This window comes from Acanthaster planci, linkage group LG18, assembly GCF_054643075.1.
Source record: "Acanthaster planci isolate LZ-2023a linkage group LG18, COTS_SCS, whole genome shotgun sequence".
Classification (NCBI taxonomy): Eukaryota; Metazoa; Echinodermata; class Asteroidea; order Valvatida; family Acanthasteridae; genus Acanthaster; species Acanthaster planci.
Genome location: NC_141794.1, coordinates 1784681 through 1811354, shown reverse-complemented (window position 1 = coordinate 1811354; position 26674 = coordinate 1784681). Strand labels below are relative to the sequence as shown.

The window sequence follows — 26674 nt, the reverse complement described above, 5'->3', positions numbered from 1 at the left end:
AAGCTTAACAGCACTTTGTTCAGTCTCATTGCGCTCAAGCAGTGAATCCACAAGAAGTTTTTGCAATTCCTTCTCCCTCGACTGTCTTGTTATCCTGTGAAAGTGTTGCCTTGGTGACAAAGCGGCAGTGCAGGGCATAAACGGACAGTGGCATTACAGTCAGGTGATTTGTTATTCCAAGCAAAAGGAAAGTGCCCTTTTATGGGACAGACCCGAGAAAGCGGTGTGTAGCGCATGTGACGGACAGGTCTCGTGTGTTGACTTGATATTTGGCAACTCTAAAATAGTGCCAATTTTACAAGGAATCCTCAGTTGACGTGTGTTTTAGTGAGCTTTTTAAGTACGATCCTAACTGAGTCTGACTCTAATTGGGATTCATTAACCCTCCTTTAGTTTTACAGCACAAATATGCACAAGTGCCCAAGGTTACTCTCTTGCATGTTGGTGTAGTGCACAACACGACACAGCTGTGCTTCTTTGAGGTGTTTACCAAGTGACCCAAAGAGTGACTTCAGCATAGGAGGGTTAATGATGCAGCAGATACATGAATTTGTCTCTGTACCAGCTCCTCAGAAACAGTTGTCCTCCGTAGCTCCTTTTGCTGTAATAGTCACAGACAGGCCTTCCATTTCTCCCTGTACATACCTTGACTGATTTTGACTGGCAGGACAACTGTGTCAAGAATGCATCTTTGCATTGAAGGGTCATGTGCTAATGTACCGTACATGTACACACTGAGGGACTGTTACTTTGTACATACAGTACATGTAGACACCAGTACTGGTATTGTAAGTCAGCTGATTCATGTATATGGTATATGTATGTACATGTACACACTGAGGGACTGTTACTTTGTACATACAGTACATGTAGACACCAGTACTGGTATTGTAAGTCAGCTGATTCATATATGGTATATGTATGTACATGTACATGTAATTTCATTAAGCCTGGTCCCTTTGATGTTGGCCAAGCCATACCAATTCTGTCCATTTCAGATTATCTTTTCTTTTATCCACTTGCTATAAAAAAGTACCTGGAGACATGATTAATTAACTCAACGGAGATCAACACTGGTAAAGCTCTGGCCAGAAGGAAAAGAAATTCTGTTTTCTCTCCTGGCAGGAAATTTTATTTCAAGGATTCTACTGTACATGTGTACATGTGATAATGAAATGTACGTATTTAAGTGTCTGGATAAAGGAGACAAGTTATGAATTCTTGTTTGTGCTTCCCAAAAAAATTTTTTGCAAGTTTGAAGCTGTACGTGTACATGTATGTACAGATTCATGGTACACATTCTAGCACTTTCCGTGTTCCGGTTGTACCTTTAAGTCCCTTTTTGCTAGTCTCTTATGGAACTGTGCCAGGAATACGGGGAACACATACTGTATACCGGTGACTTGGAAGTGGTTTCACAGTGATACTCAAAGATCCAACTCGGGTCCCTGTTCTCCCTCTTTGTGCAGGACATTTTCATGGCAAGGTTGCAAAATGAACTATTGGTAATCGATGCTTGACTGCACAGGAAGACGTTGTTAGAATTTGCTGGTCTTTGTCTCACAAGGACTTTTTATGTTGTCTCAAAAATAAATTCAACTACATGTACATGTATCTCAGTTCACAAATTACATGTATAAGATCACATTGGTGCTAAAGCACAAGATTTAGAGTCTTGGTCACATTTTCTGGGAATTGCAATTGATGACAAATAAAAATATATGTCAAGGGAGCCACTTTGACTTCCAAAGACATTGAAGGTTCTCCCAAAACTTTGTATGTCAGATTTTATTCAGACTGACCAACTGGGATTTTTTTTTGTTATTGTAAAAGTGCCATACTATACCATAGGAATGCAGATTGTTTTTGACTGGGTAGCCCTGTTCTCGAGGGCCAAGTGCCCGTCTTGTTTTGGAGCAAAATTCAAAACTAAATTAACGTGTACCGATTCATTTAACCAGAAAAAAACTCTCACAACTGGAAGCAAAAAAGCTGACTCTCCCCGCTCAAGTCGGAGTAAATTTCCAATCCTGAGGGTAGCAGAGAGCAAATCATTCCAATTTGCTGGGCCAGAACCGATCTAATTGTATGTTGATGTGGTTCATTTGATTGTCTCCCTTCCCTCCAGCGTTTATGAATCAGCCCGTTAGGGAGGCCTGACTGGTATTATTCACGACCGCTTGGAGGCCCTTCTGAGCACGCTCCCTGAATGAGCAATGAGGGTTGGGGACCTGCTTGACATTGTGGATATCAAGTTACTGGGATTATGTATTGAAGGCAATGTACATGTATTGTGATTTTTCCAAAGCAGTTTTGGATTGGATGTGAGCTTTTCTTTTTTTTTTTTTTTTTAAATCATTCTGTTGTCACTACCATGTATCCCAGTATTTGGCAGAAATTTCCAAAATGAATATATCCATGTATATTTGTTTGTAGTGCTGGGTTTAGCCCTGACACCAACTTACATGTACATACATGTACATGTACCAGGTACTGGTTCATGCATGTACATTCATACTGATTTCTCACTGTGGTCAGAGACGGAGAGTTGTGGAATAATCACAAGCTCACTTGGGTGGGATTCGAACCCACAACTTCCTAGCAGAGAAAACAAGTATCATTGATTCATAAAGTTTACTGATTTTGAAGTTGAACAGCAATCTTCCCCCGTAGGAAAAGCACTTCGTTCATTTTAACTTTCCTTAGGTGGTGTTTAAACTGTTGGCATTAGCCTTAACTGTTCAGTCTTTGTTTTCACGTTCACAGTGTATAATTGTTTGTTGCATTTCAGGAATTTAAAAGATGTTTGAAATGTGCACTCCAACACCTATGTAGCTACTGCAGTTTGGCCCATTTTCCTTTCATAAACTCACCAACGTACCCACACCTCTAATCGTTGTCCTTCGTCCCAAATAACCTACCCACAATGCAGTGCACCTGGTGGACATCTGGAACATGATCGAGGCCTTCCGGGAGAACGGACTGAATACGCTAAGCGCCGTGGATGAGCTAAGCGTCAACCGGGTGGAAACGGTCCTGACCAGCATCTACTACCAGCTCAACAAGCGCCTCCCGTCCACCCACCAGATCAACGTGGACCAGTCCATCACACTGCTGTCAAACTTTATTCAGATGGCATTTGACGAGTAAGTCCACTTTAGGATGGGGGGGGAGGGAGGGACGAAGGGAGGGACGGAGGAGTGAGTTGAAGAGGAGACAGTGAGAAGCAGAACTTTACAGTTTTATTTGTGATAGGATATCTCCCAGAAGAATCTTCTGGGTAAAACCCACGTAATCAGGCAGGGACTGAAAACCAAATTCATGTGTGGACCATTGCGATGCTTTACAATTTACCATTCTACAATTGTGAAAAGACATCTCGCACATCAGGCCCTATACATGTATGAATGTCAGTGAGCAATATGGAAATATGGTGTACACCCTTAGATATTGTGCAGGTCCTTTGTGGGCCAGTGCGAGACGGTTATTTTTTTATCAAGATAGACAGAAATCATGACGGTCAGCCATTACAAGGCTGGAACATGCATTAACCCAACACCCAGGGGAGCATTCACTCCAAAGAAAAACAAAAAAAGAGGAAGACGAGACGGCTCATTCAGGAGGCCATTGGCGAGGCAGCTGAAACAACAGCGCAGTCAATGCAACGGTGGTTGGCATTTGCAAAACCAGATCGGCGGGAAATGGCAGATGAGCAGAAAAGACGGGGGGGCGGGACAGGGAGAGAAATTCAGAGGCGATCGTTGGATGGCTGTTTAGACGGGGCAGGTGTTTCCATGGTGCATTGTACATGTACATGTACAGCAAATGTCAGTCATATTACGGGAAAAAACAAGAACACTTTACTGTCTTGAGAGATACTTTCACAGATTCACGTGCATTCACATGTACATATACATGTAATGTCCAGAATTTTCTAGTTGATGTCAGAAATGTGATACATATCTCGCAAAATGTGCCGTTACCAAAGGGCACATTTTCCACATGCCCATTCTTTGGACTTTTAACGTTTAACTTCAGATATTGGTACTTGAAAAAACTGGCTGCACAAATGAAAATCTGTCAAATACTAAAAAACTGGGTGTCAGTTTTAGTGGATCAATTGGGAATACATGTAAAGGGCCTGCCCTTTTGACATCATAGTCGTGCGTTTCCTCTAAGTGGCTGCTAAAACTATAGTTGGCTGTCGGTATGAAGTCCAAGAGTAATACACAAAATGTTAAAAGTCCCACGCAGCTATCAGCCCACCAGATAATACGCGTACTGCTAAATTCTTTATGAAAAGACAACCTTGTTTAAAATTAATGGGACAAATGTTCATTTAGAATCAATTGGAGGTCTAATCCAATACCAAGCAAAAGGTGATATTTCTGCAAACTTTGGCCACCCATATAAGTTGTTGGCAAAATGAGAGTATTCTGTAATGGAATTGTAAATTATACAACGCACTTCTATAACGTAAATACCCATGGAGGAGAGATCACATACCTATCAAGCGATAGTTATTGTGGGGACGAATTCTTCACAGGGGAGAATTTTGTCCCCACGACTCTGTCCTGAATTTCCTGACAAAAGAAATTCTCCCCTCAAAGTGAAACTGGCCTGAGTATTTTTGTATTCTTACGTGGCTGGTCTTATGCCGGTATGCTCCCTGTTTGGCACCAGTTACGTTGTACATGCATGATTTAGAGTCAAAACAATATGGCAATCATCTCGTCATGTATCCGAGGCAGTTGGCACAGATGAAGTCATGCCTGAGTTTTGAACCTTTTTTTCCCTTTTTAGCGGAGCTACTGGGAAGATCACCGTTTTTGCACTGAAAGTTGCCCTGTCGACACTCTGCGCTGGAAAGATCATGGACAAACTCAGATGTGAGTGCATTTTTCTTTTTTCAGTTTAATTTATCTTCACAGAATTCTGTTGTGTAAATGTTTCTTGAAGATACATGTACCTTTTTGTTTCCCTTTTGTTTTGTTTTTCGGTTTATTGAATTGCGATTATTTGCTCATAATACAAATGCATGTTGCTTCCTTTTGTTCAGCAGTGCTTATATTGCCCTTTGATCCCAACTGTTCATGGGCATAGCCGGGGGGCTGGGAAGCACCTGCCCCCCCCCCATAAATCCCCAGGTGCCCCCCACTAAAAAAAAGGATACCGGTACATGTAAATGGATGAATGGATATTAAACAAGGCTAACAAAAACTTGCCCCCCCCCAAAAAAAAACCACACCACTGAAAGCAAGTGCCCCCCTTAAGATGCTGGTTCTCCCTTGTGCCCCCCCCACCGGTAGTAAAATCCTAGCTACACGTTCGCCACTGCAACTGTTCCTAAACCATGAGTTTATCATTAACAGAAGTCAGTCATAAATTTGAAAAATGGCCACATCAGCCAAAGGGCCAGGAGCCATCGACGCCAGCATACATGTATGAAATTGGAGCATTGAAATGGGTGAATTGAATACTACTGCATCATACTTGTACATGTACCTTTCGGGTTTAACTTTTACTGGGTCATGACCAGTTACATACATCCATATATTCGGGCCAGTACACGTGATTTCAAGGATGACACGGGAACTCAAGCTTTGCATCCTGTTTGCCATTTTAATGTCTTCATATTCATTTCTCTGCTTTTTGTTATTATTATCTGATTTCAACAATTTGCACAACCCAAATCAAACAGATGTAGATGAAGATCTTTGCTTGCATTAAGCACACGCACGTACTGCAGTTATTCGTACAGATATGCAGCTGACCAAAGTTTTCTATCATTGTCTTCTTGGCAAGAAAAATGTGACAACGGTTTTGGGTAAAAAAAAAAACCCTTAACTTCCAAATTTCATGCATGGAATTTTGCCTTACTGCAAAATCAACCCTTGATGCAAGCCACATGCAAATTACGTACCTACATACATGACAGATGAGCTAAAAACGTGCAAATGTGCCATACATGCACAGGTATATGTATATTACCAGCATCTTGGACCAAAGTCATTGAAATGAAAACCTTGTGCTATTTATCTATGCATACTTTTGTAAAATTGGTGCAGTCTAATCATAAGTCCATGTACATTGTTCATGTACTTGCACTTGAATTATATAAATTATCTTTTATTGTGACCCAATTGGAAATGTACAGTGTGTATCTTACTGGTACATGTACATATTCACTTTGAATGTACATGCATTTATCCTAGCCAAAGCGTTTAAATGTTCACCATTTGGCGACGATGATGACGGGCTACTCACACTCTGCTGAAGCAGCTTTACAGTAAATTGATTGATTATTATTGAACTGTAGAGTTGCTATTGTGACTTTTTGTGCTGTTAAAATCATACCAAGGAATGTGGCCAGCAGTAACATACATTTGTACATATACATGTACATGATACAATCACATGCATACGTGTACATTTGCATTATGTGTGCTGATGTTGCTGTCTACATGCATTTCGCTTAAAAGTTACATGTATAACATGTGTAATGAACTCTCTTGGTTTCTACCTGCACATGTACATGGACATGTATGTGCGTGTGCCAACATGATCAGCCTATCGGTACATGTAAAGTCACACACATACATGAACATAGAACAAACCATTCCACACAAGGTACGCTACATGTACATGTATTAAAGTTGAAAGTTAGCTGGCCTTATTCATCATTTGCAGAATTGTTTTTCACTTTTCAAAATTCTTAAGCTGTTTTTTGTGTTCTGTTATGATGGCCTTCTCAGATCGTGTTGTAAGTACAACATCCGCAAAAGTTCTCCTTATTCAACAGGGTTACATAGTCCACCTAAAGAAAACAAGTTTCCAAAATGGCGTTCTTTGTTGTTTTTGTTTTTTTTAAGTCAGAGGAAGAGCAGATCAGATTTCAGGATAGTAATCCTTTTCAGAGGGCAGATATTGTTGGTTTGCAGCTGTCATTTCATACACATGTGGGAAATTAAAGGCTGTTGTAATGTACCTGTAAGTTGAATACACCGGCATGACCTGAAAGGTAAATATGCGAGCATGCGTACAATGCTTGGCAAATAGGAATGCCCTGTGAGATCAACTCTAAGACAAGAACTTGGAGACTATCAGACTAGTACATGTAGATGTACATGTACTGTGAGTCATTCTCCGGCACACACAGTCTCCCAAGCGCTATCTTTCTTATGTAGATACAGGGATCGTTTCAAGTCCAGGTGACTGCCTCTCTCTAAATGTCACTACGATGTAGGATAGCTTTATTGTGCAAGTCTTGATGACGTTCAACAGTTGTTACAGGGTGGGACAGTGGCATCTTTGGTGAAAGAAAGGGTCAAGTGGGTGTCCAATAGACAAGCATCAAGATGGGATGCGCTCAGATCTTGAGACGGTGTTCATACATCTTCTCGTAGTAAGGCATGCTGAGGTCGATGCACCGCTGGACGTCAGGCGTTATCTTGGCGTAATGGCCCTCCTCCACTTCGGGCTTTTGGAACCTGGTGCTGTTGCGGAACACATCCATGGTCTTGGCGTTCTTGAGGATGAACTTGTGGCGCTGGCTGATGATCCAGTCGGCAGCCAGCTCTGACCCGCTCTCCCAGCCCAGGAGAGACGAGGAGTACGGCAAGCCCATCCTACTGCAGAAGGCTGATAAGACCCCCTCGGGATTAGCAACCAGGTCCTCTGCATCAATGACAATTGGTTCCGGGTCCATGTTATTCTCCTTGATGTACTGGTACATCTCATAGGTTTCCTTGAACCCTAGGCCAGCAGGCATGATGTCAAGTGGCTGCCTGTCCAGGATCAGGTCATCTAAGGCGATGACCTCCCCGTGCTTGACCATCCGCATCTCCTGGACAATCTTCTTCCAGGAGGGGAAGACGATGCTGGGGTCCCGGATCAGGAAGACGTGCCGGTAGCCCTTGGGCAGGTAGTTGTACTTGGGGATGAGAAAGGAGGCCATCTCCTTGTTGAGGACCAGCCGCTTGCCGGGATACGCAGCCTCCAGCTGCTTCTTGCAGAAGTCGAAGGTGCAGACTGAGCTGTGGAATCCGGATTGTGAGTCTTTCTCCAGCAGGCCGGCCTCTGTCATGTTGGTGACCATGTCAGGCTCTTTGGGGAAAGTGGAGGCGACCGTCAGGTCCCTCTCAGGTCCAAAGTGCCAGGCCGTGGTGTAGAGCTCAAAGATGATCTGGCAATCAGGCATCTTGTTCATGCTTTTCAAGAAGGATGAAGAGCAGGTGCGAGGACATGCCCACAGAGTGAACCTCACCTGGTCAGCCATATTGATGAAGAAGTCTGGGTGCTAGATGTTGCCAACAGCCAATGCAGAATTCAGATTCTGTATCGTAGAAAGCATGCAAAACACAACTTTGTTTTACATCGTGTATTGTTAATCGCATGCTTGCGCATTTCAGGCTATGGATTTCTACCAAAACCTTTGACCAGGTACTGTAATTAATGAAGTGGCATTATAGTGTAATTTTTTGTCAATCGGAAGGAATTTCCTGAGAGAAAAACAGTTAAAAGGTGGAACAGAGGAAAGCCCTCTAAACCCACATGTGACTGACCTTGAAAAATGGCACCTGTACAAATAGTTCAATTGCCAAAGACAAACGGAAGAGAATCTGCTGCATGTGCCTAAAACAGTGGTTTGAGATCTAGCTTTTCAGCTGATTTTGACTCTGAATTTCATCTTTCTTTTGGTCCTGTTCTGTACAAAATTATGGGAACTTTGCATATTGTAGTTTTGCTCTTTATTATTTTCAGGTTTTTTGTATGAGGCCACTCACTCCCCTGCTTCAAGTGAATAATTTATCATCATTTTTATTTCCCTAAGTTTTTGTATTGATAATGGTTATAACTTTTTTATAGTTTTTATTCTTTCCCCTAAGTGTATCCCAGGAAATGAAATGAAATCTACTGGTATATTTATGCAGATCTGTATGTACAAACATCTACGGATGCTGGTACATGTACATGCCATATTGTTTGTTCTGAACTTTGATCATTATGTACACACATACGTGTTTATTCAATTAATACCCTCCTTTTGCTGTGACAGTCACAGACTGTCAAAAGTTCCTTCCACTTGATTTGCCAAACAGACACAGACATACATGTATAGGGGTCATTTGACTGCCTTGACTTTGTCGATAAGGCATCTTTGCATGGGGGGGGTTTATAGATTGTACAGTATTATATTTGCTTTATTGATTGTGAATGAAGGGATCACGTGCGTTGGTACATGAGCTATGGTACTGCGCGGCAAGTCATAGAAATGACTGGCACAAGCAGACATGGCAGATCTGGCTCTGTGTCCAGACTGCTTGAATGTGTACATGTAGGTTGTCTGAACGTACAGCTTGTAAAATGCTGATAAAAGAAAAACCCAGAACGGTCGTCCCAAATGGCACATTTTATGGTAATCCTAAAGCCTTTGAAATGCAAATGACAGTTGCATATCATGAATATGCAGTAGGCAGAAATAAGACCTCAACAATTACCAGAGGGGGATCTAAGGGGGGCAGGGTTGGGGGTTGTAACACATTGTACCTGTGACAGGTATGTACATGTACATTCATTGTACATGTCCATGTTTGGGTTTATACTGTACACGAACATGTACTGTACAGGCCTTCCATGTTATGCACAAATCCGTATTTGTCTGTGTCACACATGTACACAATGGTACATGTATGTACATGCACTGTGGGCTTACATGTACGGTATGTAGGAAGATTATTCCATGCTGCAGTTATACCCATTACATGAACATCAGGCTCTGACTTAGTTGAAAAGCAATTTATTTCTGCTTACCTTTTGTGGTTGCTTCAGCTCTAACGTCTCTGGTTGTTGTTGTAGAATGGCTTTGTTCACAGACTGTTGTGTACGAGTACGTGTGCGTGTGCCTTGTGCCGCGTGCATGGCATTCTGCCTTCACAAGAGACAGGTTTAATGCCGTCTAGCCCTTCCACTCACCTATGACCTTGGCCTCTTGTTATCACAGTCCAGAGTTCATATGGAATGAGCTGCCTAGGGGCTGGTAATGTACATGTACATGTACACCATACATGTACTATGCCCCAGCAGCCTTTTAGGGGTTTGTTTGCAATCGGAGGAATGGAATGAAAAGCAATGGTCCCAGTACATTTCAATCATGTCAATAGGGCTTCCTCATTCATGACCAACTGGGCTTTTAGAAATAAGAATCCAGACGTGAACTGTGTACATGTACATTGTGTTCACGTGCTTTGTTGGCACTGGCCAGGTTTGGTAGCAAAGACGTAGGGTTATTGTCCAAAAGGATGTTAAGCTTCTTACTTGGAACTTCAACAGGAACGGTGGTCGTATGTACTGACTTGCTGTCGTGGACAGCTTACCTTTAAGTGCTGTTCCAAAACTCTCTTAGTGCTCATGTTGAAATGCAGATATTTGCATTGTGTTCAAGTTGCATGTACATGTACAATGGGACTGCAATTACAGGTTGCATGCTGATGAATACAACACATACATGTACATGTACATTGTCAGTATGCATAATGTAGACGTCGTGTATGGTACGTGTACATACATGTACATGTACGTTCACTGCACATGTGCAGAGACAGCTTGTTCTGTCGATGTCCAGGATCACTGTCGTTTTCCCAGATCAATCAGCTTGAGATATAAAATTGCTTGCATTCCATGATTACATGTACATTGTTACTTTCTGGTGTACCTCGTTAGTGACCATATCCCTGAAGTACTGTGTACCGGTGTTTCCCTTTGTTTCCTTCTTGTTTTTACTTTATTTTTGACAGCTAATCAGAGTGACGTCTTGGTGAAGAAAAACAAATCACCAAAATTGTGCTTGTAAACATTGTTTGTATTCATACAATAATCCTATCAGTCCAAAAGCCTACAATCGCAGTATGATTTTTATAAACTCCTCTATTGCTGTGTACACATTACATTGTACATGGATTCCATCTTTGCTGTCCAAATGAACTTTAAACACCGATACATGTACAGTACATGAAGGTCTCAGGGTTAATTCTGTTGATGTTGTGTCCACAGTAATGCACCCAGCAGAGTTTATATTGGAACTTGTAGTATTCACGCGGAACTGTTATTTTCAATTTTATACAGATGAAACTGCCACCAACCTCGCATTTGCACGCACGTGCACAGTGAAATGATGCAACTGACTGATTTTCCATGCCTCTCCCAGATATATTTTCACAGTTGTCCGACAGCAACGGCGTGCTGATCCACTCCAAGTTTGATGAGTACCTGAAGCTGGTGCTGCAGCTGCCCACAGCGGTCTTTGAAGGGCCCTCGTTTGGCTACAGCGAGACAGCCTCCCAGTCTGTCTTCGGACAAGGGCCGGTGAGAACACTGCCAGCAGTGGCCCTATGTGTTTGACCTGTCAAGTGCTTATATCTGGTGGGGTACCACAAAAAAGTTTAAGTAGATCGAAATATTTCAGTCTCAGAGTTTTTCTTTTCATGGGGGGGGTCAAAATTGTTTCCTTGTCAGGGAAATTCCAGAAATTAGGGGTCCAAAAGTGTGACATTCGTGTGTCACATCGGACCTTTGTTATTTGACATTGAAATATCACCGGAACTGATTTCAAACTATTACTATTTGTTTGGCAGGTCATTTGGATTAATTCGTTGCTCTTGGAAATTAGAAAATGTGTTGTAAACTTATAAAATCATGTTATCAGATGTGACAGAGACCTCTAATTTCTGGAATTGCCCATTACTAAGTACCACAAACCATTTTCTCCCTTTTTCATGTCATCATTTTCTGTGGAATGTTTACTGCATTGCCTATTTTGAGATGGAAACAGTTTCAAACAAGTATCAGAGTTTGAACATGAAATATTGTCTTCGCATTTTCTGTTCATCACAAATAGTCAGAGTCTCAAGATTTTTCTTTTCAGAGAGTTTATTGAAACTGCCGTGCTTTTTTTCTCTGGAACGTGAAATAAGGTGAAATTTTGAACCTTGTAGGTGCATTTGCTACGTTTTTATTAGAGATTGCCGGTGAACATAAGCCCTGTTACCTTTCCAGGCAGTGCAGACATGCCTACCAGAGCTTGTCCTAAGGCAGATGATGTGATGCATAAGCTTGGTGTAATCTCTTTTAGTTTATTGGCTGAGATGGCCAGTTTAAGCAAACTCTCTTGTAAACCAGTTAGGACTTGTAATCCGCTTTTGTGCCTGGGCGTGCTAAAACTCAGCGGGCTTCATGCAGATGGAAGTGCATGTCACCTATGGTTCCCCCCCCCAGGAATTAGTTTTTATAGTAATCCTTATGCCATGGGCACTTTGCTGGGAACTTGCTTGAATCGTCCAAAATCCTCCACAGTTACACGTGTATGGAAACTAGCACCACGGTCTTTACACTTTTAACTTCAAGAGCAGCAAACTCCTCATGAAGTAGCGGTATACATGTATCAACAGTGGAAGGATCTACTCTCCTTAATCCTTTAAAATCCTATAACCTCTCCAGGTAGAATTTGAGGGATCTGGGCAGGTGAATTTATTGATTTCTTTCGTCTTCAGAACGCCAACCGTCGAGTGACGCTGAACGACTTTCTAGACACCCTTCTGGCCGACCCCGGGCCCCCCTGCCTGATGTGGTTTCCACTCATGCACCGCATGTGCAATGTCGAGAACGGTAAGATCTCGTCTCAATTTCAGTTGCGATTAAAGGTGGGATTAAAGATGTGCGGAGGTCTTGGGCCCAAGAAATGTCAACTACTCGAATATTGTCCATGAGTGAAGTAATTCAGAGAGAAGATCAAAGTGTGCAGAATTTTTTTCCCTTTAAATGTCTTTGGATTTCTTTGTAATAGGATGGAAATGTACAGTTGGTATTATTGGAGGTCCTGCAGTTGGCCTGGGTTCAAATTCTAGCGTGTTTATCCATTCGTGGCAGTGCTACATGAACATGTATTTACATGCACTCCCAAGCGGGAACAATAGAGGGCGTGCTCTTCTATAGCAGTGATGGTCTTTTTTGTGGGAACCCAGCGCTAGCATACACAGGTTCACGTTCATTTGGTGCAAATGTGCTCAGCATGCGCAACCAGTTTTCGTTTGAATGTACCGGTACATGTTTGGCCTTTATGTGCGTGCAGGGCGCGTGCACAAACCCCGTTGAAAACCTTCCTTCTAGCCTTGTCTCTTCGTTCAGCGGTGAGGGTGGATAGTTTCACGGCGTATCGTTTGAACGATTTTCCCCTTTTCTCTCCCCTTCCCCCAGTATTTCACCCTGTGGAGTGCAGCAATTGTAAGTCAGAGTCCATGATGGGGTACCGCTACAAGTGTAACCGTTGCTCCAACTACCAGCTGTGCCAGAACTGCTTCTGGAGGGGCTACACATCCGGCAGCCACACCGCCGACCACGAGATGAAGGAGTATTCGTCCTGGGTGAGTGTCGGAGTTACCGTTACCTCCAACCACGGCGTTGCTCACAGTACTCTCGTCAGCTGTCCACCGGATCACTGTATGCTGTCAGCGTGGTCATTCAGTTTTGTGAAGTCAAAGTATAGTGTTTGAGCCTCTCGGGAAATATGAAAAACAATTTGACTGACACAGCGCACAGGGAAAATGTCAGCTTGTCTTTTCTGTCAATGAGTTCAATTATAAACTGATACTTGGTGTTGTCCACCATCACCCCATTTCTTCCGCAGGCTCGGAACGTACCACAGAAAGACAAACCTTAAACCCTCTTCACCTTCCATACCAAGAGTCTTCAACATGAGGGAGTCCTTTTTGGTTTGAAAGAGGAGCCAAAAGAAACAGTTCTGGGTAGATTAGGCAAAAGCGGAAGGGATGACCGGAAGTGTGTCTGGTCTCTTGTTCAATCTTCTTTTGTTTGCTTTGCAACCAGAAATCCCCCGCCAAGAAAGTGGGCAAGGCCCTGAAGAAGCCGTTTCGGTCACCCTCCAAGCAGCAGCGCCTACCTCACTACCCTGACGAGCCTGAACGACCGCTGGACCTCTCACACATTGTGTAAGCTGCTCAAGTCTGGCTGCATCCTAAAGCATTGGCTAGGGCTGAGGGTGAACACACGTCTATGGGAAATAGGCTCTGGGGTTAGCCAGTGGCTTACATAGAGGCATGTGTTATTGCTATCCACAGTCAAAACTTTTGGACACAGCCATATCGTTCTTGTTGTTAGTCTTGATTCAAGCCTGCATATTCATATCTGTGTATCTGATCCAGGAACCCTCTGTAAAGGATGCTGCTTACTTAACTGAAGATTGCAGCTGCAGGGGCCGATTTCATAGAGCTGCTTAAGCACAAAATTTGCTTAAGCGCAAAAAACTTGCTTAAAAAACAAAGGTTGCCAGCTTAAAATCTATGTGATTGTCATGCTAACCAAAAGACAGGTGAACACCATTCCAAAACAATATACATCACATGGAGATTTGGCTGGTAACCTGATTTGTCAAGCAAGGTTTTTTTCACGCTTAAGCAAATTTTGTGCTTACGCAGCTCTATGAAATTGGCTCCAGTTCACAACTTTTAACTGTCTTCGGCAAATTTCAGAGTCATTACTTGCCTTCATTCAAGTCTTTAATTTTGTACGAGCTGTGGAGGCATTTGCAGATTTGACCCGCCGGGAAAGTTAAAGACATTTCCAAGATCTCGGCCAGATTAGCATGCTCCTGTTAGTCTTAATTCAAGCCAACTGTTCCTGCAACTTTTTCCTTCTGCAAAGTTCACATGAACTGCGCATAGAGGGTGCTGTTTATATAACCAATTAGAAACGGCTGGTCAGAAATTCTGATTCTCAGAAAGAGTATTTACAAATATTGATATAAATTCAACAAAAATAGTGCTATCCGCTAATGGCTCAGAGAAAATGCAACTTTTTCCTGTAATTCTAATAAAAAATGTACACATCTTAACCTCAGTCCTTCTTGAGCATCATTTTTCATTTGTCAGTTTAGCCATCCATCTCTCTGTTCAAATTAATGACCAATTTCACAATCCATTTTCAAAATTAGTCACATCTTTAAAACAGAGATCTCACTTGGTTGTAATTCTGTGCCGCTCAAATCTCTGATGACTTTGTTTTGGCTATAAGCAGCTCCCTCTTTCTGTATCTTCTTTTGAAACAAGCAGGACCCGTGCTTTTGCAGTTCAACTTCAGTGAATTCCAGCGGATCTTGCCCATTGTTCTTTCCCTTTTGCTGTGCTCGCAAAATTGCCACTTTCTCCCCCACGATGGCTGTTCTCTTGAAAACCCATTCCCAAGCTTCCTTACTGAGACTGGCAGATTATTTGCGTCAGTTCCAATGATTCTGTTCTTTTTCTCTTTTTCCCCACCCTGGTCGTGCATACATGTACATGTACCAGTAGGAAAGGCAGTCTGTCTGACATGCAGATGTAAGGAATTTTTTTTGGGAGATGTTGCATTTTGAATTCATGTAGCAGTTTGTTCTGTTTGAAATTTTTTTTTTTTGAAATTGTTCTCCTCCTTTGTGCACTGTAACCATAGTAACAGGAAAGCAATATCCGATTGCTGTCTTAAACTCATCACTTGAACCCTCACTGTTTCCAGCTAGCCAGAGGCTCAGTTTACCAAAATTTTGGCAGAAGTGGTCACGGCTATAAGAGAGTTGACCTTGGGGGGGTCAGAGTGGAAATGTCTTGAAAACCAGATCAGATATCTGTCACTTCAGGGCTCACAGGACCCCCTAACTTCATCATAAATTGTAGCCGAAACTTCTCTGGGCCTCTGGCTAGTTTGTGTGACATTCACTCTCACGTCTGATGGTTACCGTGAAATCTCACAGCCTGTGTCCCAGACCTTTCCCCCCACTGCTTGTTCTGACATTCTTCAGTGACATAACCGCCTTTTCGGAAAAGAATAGAAATACCATCGATATCTTCTATCAATCCGTGCATTATTAAGTCATGGCAGTAATTAATATGCATTCATGATTGTTAAAACATCATTAATCTTGCCTTGTTTTTCTTTTTCTTTCCAACTGTCCTTTGCTCTGTCGCTGAAACACCTCTTGTCAACTAACCTTCTCCTGAATCCATAACTTGTGCAATGTGGTCACTTCTTCATCTCTGCTCTTCCTGATCATGTCTATCACTGTGTTCATTCCCTCCCTCCTAATTCCCCTTTTCTGCTCAATTTGTCCCCTTTTTCCATCCATTTTCTCACCATCCTCCTTTCCTCTGTCTTCCCAACTTATCTCCCCACCTTCCCTACTTCCTGACGTTAACCCCCCTTTTAATCTTCCCAATCCCCTCCCACCCACCATGAACCATTTAACCCCCCCCTGAAATCCCCTTTTCCCTGGCCCCTTTTTTACCATTTGTTTTAACATTGTACAACCGGTATCCATCTTCTAAACCACACCTCTGGTGCGTGATGCTTGACCTCTAACCTCTCAGGCCTGCCACCCCAGTAACGGTACTGACCTATGATAGTCCTGACAATGCTAGAATCTTGCGCACCGACGACGATCTCAAAAGGTAGGCTATCTAGAAACCAGTGCTGGTCTGGTTCCCAGAATCATCCATTATTTTACAAACGGCAGTCAGTCTGTCAAAGCTTGCTCCAGAAATTGACTGTGGTAGGAGTAACATGTGCATCTACGTTAGTTACTCACTAAAGGCTGTGGCTATGTCACATAGGTGCATGTGTCCCTTGTAGCCATAGGCAAGACTTTTAGACATGGCCTAATAGAATTTATTTGCGATGCATAGTTTGTTTAGCTGGTTCCCATCATATGCTACTGTCATGTACACTGTGCGTTGCGAAGTCAGAAAATGGTTTATAATTTAGGTATCAATTCTTAACGGGCATGATTTGTTATTGACTGAAAAACTATATTTTTAAGAGGACTTGTAAGACTGTGCGTATTTTAACAAAGAAATTTTTACTCAAGGGTCATTTTATAAATTCAGGGTCCAAAAGTGACATTTTTGTGTCCCTGTTACGCCTGACCTGTGGTATTTGACATGGAAATATCATTGAAATTGATTTCAAACTATTTACATTTGTTTGGCAGGTAATTTGCATTAATTCATTACTCTTGGGAAATTAGAGAATTGTTTTGAACTCACAGAATCATATTTCAGATGTCACAGGGACACAAGAAATCTGGATCCCAAATTTACAGAATGACCCTCAAGGAAACTGCTAATCTCGACTACGTGTAAAACCTCTCTTGTGTTGTTTCCTCCTTCAACGACAGTCTGGACAATTCCCGACTGGATGATGAGCATAGACTGATTGCACGTTATGCCGCCAGGCTGGCTGCAGCCTCCAACAACCCAGTGAGTATCTGATCATTGCAGAGCTCTAGTTGTCTGTTGGCGATTATTCTTGCGGACTCTAATCCTGAGGGGACTCGGATCGTGAAACCCATCTCCCTGCCTTGCAAAAGAATTGCGGCTCAATGGGGCTGCCATTTACTTCAGCCAAGTTTGTCTGCAGTGGTATTCACAATCGTCAAAATAACCACTAGATCTTCAGCTCAGTGCACACGATCCCAAGACCAGGACATTCAAGGAAAAAAGAAAGTCAGACGTAGGCAAGGGAGATCGAGATGACCATGACAAATTAAACATTTGATTTATTTCGCTGAAAAATATGTACTGATGTTTTCATTCGTCGTTATCCCTCCCCCTCCAAAAAAATTGATTCTATCACTCCTAAATCCAGAAAGTGTTAAAAAGAAGACAAAATTGCCACTGATAGAATAACTGGTTCTGTCAACCTGAAAAAAAATTATGTCTGTTACTGTCTTATTTAGCCAACCATGAGTGAAATCTCGGCTGATCTTGACGCCAATAAGGAGCAGCGAGCGCTCATCGCACAACTTGAGGCCAAAAATAGGTATGGACTTTCCTTATCCATAATCCGATTACTGCCAAGCAAAGGCATTATCATATGCCAGAAAACTGCATCGAAACATTGTTCAATGTGCCCTGTGAAAAGATGGCATCAGGGATTATACGAGCTCCTTTTTTTTTTTTTTTTGCAAACAAATTTCGCTTTGGTGTACAGACTTCCACGTTTGGTCATTGATTTTATCAGCTTTGAGTTTATCACTGTCAAACCAAAAATGAAATGATTTGCAGATGTTAACTTTCATTCTAAAATAGTCATTCTGAAACTACTGTCAAACCTTTCATTTCCTGTATTCACTCCACAGAAATAGGACATTTTTTATTCCATTGTTTTATGTGCCTGAACTTGTGCAAACTATTTTCATAAATATGCATAAATTGTTATTATGTTTATATTTTTTGCCATATTCACTGTGTTAGTATTTGCCTCAGTAGCTGTCATATGATTTTTGAAGACAAAGAGATCAGAACCACTTTAAAATCAAAGCAATGCCATCAAGTTTGTTTTTTTTAGTTCAGGGTTTTTCATTTTGAAGATGATTTTTGGCTCTTACATTTCAAATGCTCGCGTAATAGGCAAAACTGATGTGTCACCAATGTTTTCGTCAGGGAAATTATGCGTGAGATCCAACGCCTCCGTCAGGAACACGATGAGGCTGTGCGCTCCCAGCCCCAGCGCAACCCAACCCTGCTGGCCGAGCTGCGGTTGCTACGGCAACGCAAGGATGAGCTAGAGTTGAGGATGGCAGCACTGCAGGAGAGCCGTCGTGAGCTGATGGTCCAGCTGGAAGGCTTGATGAAGCTGCTCAAGGTATCCCCAAGGCCTTAGTTTGGTTTGAAGTGTCTTTTGGTGCATCAGTCTCGACTTCCGCAAGTTAATTGGTGACGAAAGAACTGCATTGTTTTCCAAGAGACCTCTTGTTTTTTTCGTTGCTTCAGAGTCATGGTTCGCCGCGCTCTAGCCCCAACCACACCTCCAAGAATAACAACGCCTCAACAACCACCCCTACCCATTCTGCGGCCATCCCTGGTGACATCGCGACATCCCGCAACGGCAAGCCAGCTGGCGGCGAGGGCTCCCGGAACCTGCGGAGTGACTTGCTAGTGGCAGCAGACTCTGTGACCAGCGCCATGTCCTCGCTAGTACGGGAGCTAAACTCAGGTATGGCAAACTTAACCGCAGTTGCCCTCCTTGTACCCCATCCAGTAGTGGGCCTTCATCATGATGCTGCCATGTTGGTCTTGTTCCCATTAGACCCATTGGCAAAAGTAATACAACTTCAGATATTGATAAAGGGAACAGACTGTTTTTCCTTCCAGCCTCAGTTTGGTTTCAATGCTTTGAATGGTAGAAAAGCAAGATGGCTGCCCCATGAAAGAGGTCAATGAGGGTAAAGGTCAGATTGCACAATCTCAAGCTATTTGTGGAGAATACTGCTCTCATGACCCAGTGAACAGGGATACTAATTGAAAAGCCTTTGATACTTCTGTGATGAAACACCTCATAAGTACTAAGTATCATTATAATGAGCCCAGCCTCCTTAGGCATTTTTGGCTTAGAACATTCCTTGGCCGTTTCCAATCCTCCACTGTGAAGGAAACCAGTGGCACATTCTTGGCATTATAATCTCTTTCAGGAGGTCAAGCTCTACGTGAAGGTTACAAAACAGCTGAGCGCTGCCCTCCTCAATCTGGCAAAATCCTTTCCAATCACCCGTTGGATTTTGAAGGACCCAGTCAGCTGACTTGACATGGGCCATTGCCTAGAACTCTTGAGGATACCAGAGACATTTTTTTCCACCTGCACATTTCCAGTTCACATTTTTACCTTCAAGCCGGTTTGTCCAGATCGAAAGGTCCACTGTGCTACTTGCAGTTAAGGATCTCACGTCGCTTGTTTTCTCTTTGCCCATTGCCAGAGGCTGATGACGATGACGATGACGACGATGATTTTGTGTCTGAGGGGGGCACCATCAAGAGTCCAGACACGCCCAGTAAAGACAGCAAAGCCAACACTAGGGGTACGTCAGCGCATGCATTGATTGACGTCAGGGGTGCCAGACTATGTTTGTGATACCCAACACACTGTGGTGATGGCAGACCATGGGATGTGTCAGCTGTAGTCCCTAGGCTCTGGTACCTACTGCATTCCCACCCCCCTAAAAATCTGAAAGGAATTCTTGAGATCACTACAATCCAAAAGAAGACATAAAAGAGGGGGCCCCCTGGGCCACATATCGCGCGTCATGTGATATTTGTCCTCTCCTTTGACTTGTACGGCCCTGTTTAATCCATTTATGATTGATTTGCGACAGATGTACCATTGAGTCGCAGGGTGGGTCAGCGCTCAGGGCCAACCGGCGACAAGGGCAACAAGATGTCGGAGCAGGATTTCATCGCCGAGCTGACGGCACGGAAGGAGGGTCGGCCCAGGGAGCATGCGCGGCCTCCCTCGGGGCTAGACGTGTGAGTGTAAAACCACAGCCGGAACCAGACCGAGGCTAAGATGGGCACGCTACGGCAAAATCACTGCAGCCTCAGACCACAGTGCCATTTCAGACATTGTCTGAAAAGCCAGATTTTTAGTTCACAACACAAAGCCACGTCAACTTGACAGACGTATGGCCGACATGTGATTCTGTAGGTGTGGGTTATGAGGTGTAACATTTGTAAAGCAGAGAAGTGCACAGGTTTTGAAGAGACATTGGTGATGGTTTTTCAAACGGGAATTAGCCTTTCACCCCAGTTGTTTTTTAACAAAAGGCCTTGAGAAGGGTGCTATTCTCCATTTTGTTTATTATCAGCTCTGGTCAGAGTCAGACAGATGATGACAGTTACATCGCAACGGATGACGCCGAGTCCTACGTCCGCACGGACGATGACAGCTACATGAGGACAGACGATGAGTTACAGGGTCGAGTCACTGACGACGAACTCAAAGAAGCCAAGGTAGGAACCCCCCCCTCCACTTTTATGTCTCCTTTCTCCGCCCCTCTATAAGCGAGTTTAATCCAAAGTGATGACGTCGGACTGTAAAGGTGTTTATCAGTTGATAACGGGAACTTGCCATCCAGTAATTTGCCGGTAATTTTCCCTTTGCCGTCCCAGAAAGTGTATTTCGAAAAAATGAATTTGCATTGCTAAGATCTATTGTTTCTCACTGCTCATGAGGAAAATGGACTTTTAAAAGTCAAGCTTGCGGCCGATTTTATGCCAATTACAAGACGCAAAAGCCAACACAAATGCAGATTTTACATCACAATACGTACGTAGCAACATTTTTCACAAATCAAGCTGGATGGGACTCTGTAAGCCTTCAATCAAACAGCCGACCTTTGAACCCTGTAGTGCTGGCCTGCCACATTGCTCCCGGCTGAAATTTGGTGTTGGAAGGACAGTTGAAGGATATTTACTGGGTTTGTCTTTGACTTGTAGGAATTGTATCGCCGTCACACGGATGACGAAAGTTTCAATCGCACCACCACAGACGACGAAAGTTACATCCGTACCGACGACGACGAACCGCGAAACCCCCTGTGGGAGGACAACACGCGTCGATGGATCAATCGGTGATCAGCAATCAATAGCCAATATCCATTAGCTAGTAATCAATAGCCAATGTATTAATCAGCATTATTGTCCAGCAGTGGTAGAGCTAAGGTTAAAACAATTGCAGCCAGTGATTTCTGCAGGGCACCAGTCTTTGGTCGGGGAAGTTGTAAACGTCAGGCATTATTTGCTTGGGCATTGTTTGCTTGGGCAACAGAAATGTACCTTTTCTGTGTACAGTTCCTTCCCTCTTGTGACAAGCGGAATGTAGATACCAGTGGCGCCCACACAAGTGACGCCACAGATTTGGCAAATAACCAGTGTGCAGTCCATGTCGAAAGCGCGTAAGTACGTGTGCCGTGCGTTACGTCAAGGGGTATGGTTTCCGAATAAGATCTCTTGTTTACAAATGGAGCCCATAATAAGGCCTTCGTGTGTATTTTCTGTCATCAAAAGAGAGCTGTTCCCTTTGATGAATGACCGAATGAAACGGACCGTTACAAGTTTGACCGAGTACAAGTTTCAAAGTTTTCTAACCAACAAGCAGTGAATTGCATCTTTGTGTCTGCCCCTCTTGAATTGCCTTGTTCCTGGCACTAGCGGCTTGCCTTCTGAGGGCGGTGTGGAGATTTTCTTACAGGAGCTGTCCTATCCTGTCGGTGCACGTAGATCTTCTGCCTAATTCTTCTTGGAAAGTCCCCAAACTGTTGCAGCTTGTTTAAAGCAGAAGAATACACTCAGGAAACACAACCTTAGGCCTTCCACTGCTGTGGTGAAATGTTTATTTAAAACCATATACACGTATACTTGTAATATAGTAGTAACGTCAGTGTATACGGCTTGGAAGCATTTAAGGCAGAGGTTTTTTTTCTGTTTGAGGTCACCTCTTCCTGTTTTCATTTTTCATCACTTTTTACCTGGCAATCAACCTGTCCGTTAACAATCACTGCCTAATTGATGAGTCTGTGTTGATAGCCATTAATCGTCGTACTGAATGTGAAAAGCTTATCGTTGTAAGTTATTTGAAAGAGTCATTTTTGAGCTACTTTGAAATGCTGCCAATCATTGCATGGGTGTCGATCTGTGCAATTTGGAGTTGATTTTAAACAGTAGCAAAATTACCAGCCTCTCGTATTTAGAAACGGCAGCTGTTGGCTGAGGTAGAGAGTTTTGTACTTTGGCTTTGCCTTGGTAGTGTTTATTCATGAAACGGTAGTTGGTAGACCCAAGTCAATTCACCTATGGGCACTTTTGTTGGCAGAGGTTTGGTGGTTGCGCCATTCAGACTGCGATGAGTTTCAGCGTGGGTATTCACCAGTCACAAAACTCAACCTGTGTGTTTGTAGCAACACCAGATTCAGGATTTCGTTTTCCCTCTGACAAGTGCTTATTTACAGAAAACCAGGCTGGTCTCTGCTCGCGATTGATTTGGGGTAGGCGAAGTACAAAGACAGCCAGCTGGTTACAACTTCTTGTCTGCTTGAAAATCTTGTTGAAAGTGCATGCATCTCACATAAGGATCGGCACAGATTAGCTGTCACTGAAGCATTGCGTTGCTTCTTACCTGCAGATGTATACATGTGTTGGTTGTTCCCCACTTGGTGTTTGCCGAAGGTGGACTGTACAAGAAAGTACATGTAGTATGACATTGGGATTTGTTAGAAATGAAACTAGGGGCATCAAGTTTTCTCTTTTATCCTTTCAAAAATCCCTTTTTCCAAAGTCATTTTGAAGCATTCTTAACTTATGTTTTAAAGCACAGCCTCTTTTATTGTTTTTTTACCTTGTAAAATGAAGTGTAAGTATGGACAGAAATTAGCCTTATTTTACCCCCTACTCATAATTCTCATGTTTTATAAGAAATTTCTCCCTTTTTTCCTGTTCATTCCGAGCCTGACACTCAGTACGTGAATTGGTCTGAGCTACTGATTTCCTCTCCCTCATTTGGGCAGGGCAGTATATGAATACCAAAGAAAGGGGGTTAGCGCTGTAACCTGTCAGGTAACTAATCAGACCTAAAATAAATGGGTTTTTGTGCCAGAAACTTATTACTGATCCAATAATGTGTCAAGTTTGGAAGGCAATGTGTGCAGGGGATTACAGTATTCTTGCCATGAGCTTAAGTTTCATCAAGTAGCTTGAAGTACTCTCCTACAAAGCCTACTGTCAACATTCTCGGACATACAGCAAATCACTCACACATGGGGAAATTTCTCACCAATTTCTCCTTTGCGTAGACCCCTACAGCTTTCACAGGTATCACTTTATTTCTGGTTGCAGTCTCCAGATTATCACACATTTACATAGAGATACATACTTTGAATAACCACATGTGTCTTAAAACAAAAGCTAAGGAAACTAAGCACCTACTCGAAGAATTATGCATACAGCTTTTCGTTTTAAGCATATTGATGTTTACTCGACCGCGCAGATTAATTTACAGGGAAATAAGTTGTTCAGATTTCACCCTGAACAGAAGATGCTTTCATTTCAAAGACACTAGCCCTATAATGCATGTAGTGCTGGATTGAAACATTCATAAGACCACAGACTTTCACGTCTTGACTGCTGGAAAGCAGCGATGCAATGTTTCATCCACCCCCCCCCAAAAAAAATAGGGAAAAAAATCGATAATGTAATTTCTAAGCCACCGAAGATGTCAGAAAGGGAGAAGCGTGTGACTATCGAAATGTTCAGTCCCACATATTTGAGTAGCTTCCTGTTTCCTTCAGCAGAAAGCAAACTGTAACGGCTCCATCCGAGTAGCTAATAAACAGAAAGTAAAACACTATCAACTTCAACTTTTACCTCGACAGAAGTGAATGGATACATTTCCGGATTTCAAATCCAGGGAAAACTGGCAAACATTCTCATCTTCACAACTATCTGTGAGGTTGGTCATTAAAAGCTTATTAACAGCTTCGCCAGAACCACCACAAAGCTAACATGTCTGTTCGAAACTGATAATAAATTATTTATTGGCAATGAAACGAGAAGCGTGGTGTAGTTGAACCCCGAGACAGTTTCCTAAACAGCATACATCGCAGAATATATTTCCTAGAATGCCTTTCAAGCGATATGGGCCTAAGCTCCCAACTCTATAATCATTAAATCAACTCTTGAGATATAGCCCTGAGCCTCGGTGTCCATTCAAAGCTTCCGTCTTTCGTCCCGGTGTCCATTCAAAGCTTCCGACTTTCTCCCAACTAGAGACACTTAGTCTCATAGCGGTTTGTAATCTACTATGAACCACTCTCGTATATTATAATTGTTTGTCTCGAAATGAAATTACTGAAAGACTTAAAATAATCGTTTCCTATAGAGGGACGTCCTAAACATTCGAATACCGCGTATCGAATACCCTTACAAATATGTACGACACAAGGGATAAGAAACTTACACTGTGTGTACTAAGTGTGTTCTGAAATTCTAGCTACGTTTGTATGTTGTAAGAGTTTCCGTTCATTTGTTAGGACTGTAATAAATCACCTTCACTCGTCGTTTACCGAATCACACCATATGTAAATATAGATGTAGACGCAGTGTACAATATTGGATTTTTATATTTTGTCAAGTTTAACAGGTGATAACAAGTGGCTTTAATAAGATTGTTTCTTGGGGGGGGGGTTAGGGCCGGGTCCTTGGCGGTAGTATTCTGTGCATCTCCTGTGATGTGTCTTAACTCTAGTCGTACGTGCATTTCTCACCAGAGCTGTTACGCAGCAAACGTAACGATTAAAATGTTGGAGAAAAGCCAGTGGAGTTGTGTAAAGGTGAATTTGGATTTGAGTCTCGGGTTACGTTTGAAAGGCGGGTAAGATTTGGAGGAATGTGTTTTTATAATTCTTCGTGGCCTCTAGTTGTTTGTTCCAACCAAAAAAAAAAAAACTCAAAGACCTCATTAGTGAGAATTCATTGACAATGCACACTGCACCAACAGTTGTCATAACTTCCAAGTGCAGGGCCATCATGTCAAAGCTTATTTTGCCTTTTCTAATTCCCTTTTCGGGTCCAGTCGCCATTGCGTACCGGTGGTAATTGGGTAACATAGTACAGAAAGTGTTAACTTTTAATTTAATGTAGTATCATAACACACTGTTCTCAAGTCTTTGAACTCACCCACCCCGTGCTGAATTTTCCCCCGTTTGATGTGCGCCTGCGCGGACAGGTGTTCTTAATTAGAAATTCTCAACCTCGCCAACGTGCATGTTGCGTTTAGGTCCACGTACATGTAGGTCAGACGTAGCACGGGAATGGATCCTTCTTCGTCTTAATCCTCGTCATCATCACACCCACAGCACCCACAGCAGTCTCCGTCCTCGTCTTCCTCTTCCTCATCCTCCAAGCTCCGGACGATGCGCCGGAAGCAGGAGAAGAGCCGCCTCAGGTTTCGCCGTCTCTTCCGCCGCCCTTTGGGCGTGTCGTCCGCGACGAGCGCCACCGCAGCCTGCTTGGCCGTGACCTCCAGCCCCTCCGTCTCGTCTTTGGCTCGGGGCTGTGTGCCGTCCGTGGACTCTTTCTGTTCCTCACCGGTCCCTGCGCCCTTCTCGGCCTGCTTGTCTTGGCTGCTCTCCGTCTGGTCCTTGTCGTCCTTGTCGGTTGCACTGTTCATTTTGCCTCCGTCGATACTCTAGGTCAATCTGTAATCAGAACAATCGATTGGAAAGAACTAATCGCAAAGTTGCCCATATGTTTTGGAGACCTCAGATTTGTAAGAAAAAGAACAGCTTTATTCCATTAGATTTCAGCAAACTGCAGAGCAGTTTCATTCAACTGCTAATTGGAACCTGCTTTCACTTTTTTGTCCACAAAGTTTAGTATTTTTTTCAAAGTTATTTAATTTTTTTTAAATCAGCTGGTCCTATGTTTCGAACACGTTCGCCCTTACCGATCGAGGTGGCGATAATGCCGCTGTTGACAGGGTTTTTATACCGTAGTATTAACTATAAGTACACTGTAATGAGCTAAGTGATAAGGCTGATTCCCCCTTCCCCCTTCGAGTTAAGGCCGACAAAAGACGAGAGAAAAGTGCTCTTACTCTGGTAAGTGTGGGATAAATTACACCGTGTCGGTTCTTGCAGGGTCGTCTTCGATTCGATCCGCTGAGCTGACTTTTGGTTCTTCTGCAGCGTCCAACCGGCGATGCTCTTCCACTCGGAAGTTAACGAAGAATGTACATCTCTGTTTAAAAAACGGGGTATTTATGCATGTTCGTTTATCCTGTGTTTGAATTATTCATTTCCTCGTAAATG

General features: G+C 43.0%; 3 protein-coding genes across 8 annotated transcripts in view; 1 reads left to right on the top strand and 2 right to left on the bottom strand.

The window, feature by feature from the left end:
- LOC110978741 (dystrobrevin beta-like) overlaps positions 1–25179 on the top strand; it is a 46909-nt gene extending 21730 nt beyond the window's left edge. For 4 of the 6 annotated variants that reach the window (XM_022233981.2, XM_087148386.1, XM_087148382.1 and 1 more), the window contains exons 4-18: positions 2933–3146; positions 4804–4889; positions 11207–11364; positions 12549–12663; positions 13252–13418; positions 13882–14003; positions 16410–16490; positions 17216–17297; positions 17777–17859; positions 18483–18684; positions 18813–19035; positions 19793–19894; positions 20189–20339; positions 20678–20822; positions 21309–25179. In XM_022233981.2, the coding sequence (XP_022089673.2) occupies positions 2933–3146; positions 4804–4889; positions 11207–11364; positions 12549–12663; positions 13252–13418; positions 13882–14003; positions 16410–16490; positions 17216–17297; positions 17777–17859; positions 18483–18684; positions 18813–19035; positions 19793–19894; positions 20189–20339; positions 20678–20822; positions 21309–21446 (2069 nt within the window). In that variant the 3' untranslated portion in view covers positions 21447–25179. Of the gene's footprint in view, positions 1–2932; positions 3147–4803; positions 4890–11206; positions 11365–12548; positions 12664–13251; positions 13419–13881; positions 14004–15359; positions 15387–16409; positions 16491–17215; positions 17298–17776; positions 17860–18482; positions 18685–18812; positions 19036–19792; positions 19895–20188; positions 20340–20677; positions 20823–21308 lie in introns of all 6 variants that reach the window. The other 2 variants (XM_087148383.1, XM_087148384.1) reach the window with 2 other exon arrangements.
- LOC110978748 (uncharacterized) lies at positions 5603–10285 on the bottom strand. Its single transcript, XM_022233995.2, has 2 exons — positions 9814–10285; positions 5603–8335 (listed from the first exon to the last, which is right to left on the bottom strand). The coding sequence occupies exon 2, from the start codon at positions 8276–8278 to the stop codon at positions 7370–7372; it is 909 nt and encodes a 302-aa protein (XP_022089687.2). The 5' UTR covers positions 8279–8335; positions 9814–10285; the 3' UTR covers positions 5603–7369.
- LOC110978755 (uncharacterized) lies at positions 23644–26674 on the bottom strand. Its single transcript, XM_022234007.2, has 2 exons — positions 26461–26674; positions 23644–26062 (listed from the first exon to the last, which is right to left on the bottom strand). Exon 2 carries the CDS (start codon positions 26032–26034, stop codon positions 25693–25695), a length of 342 nt encoding a protein of 113 aa, XP_022089699.2. The 5' UTR covers positions 26035–26062; positions 26461–26674; the 3' UTR covers positions 23644–25692.

Excerpts from the sequence above, each read along its gene's own strand:
- LOC110978755 (XM_022234007.2), bottom strand. The coding sequence starts at position 26,034 with ATGAACAGTGCAACCGACAAGGACGACAAGGACCAGACGGAGAGCAGC.
- LOC110978748 (XM_022233995.2), bottom strand. The coding sequence starts at position 8,278 with ATGGCTGACCAGGTGAGGTTCACTCTGTGGGCATGTCCTCGCACCTGC.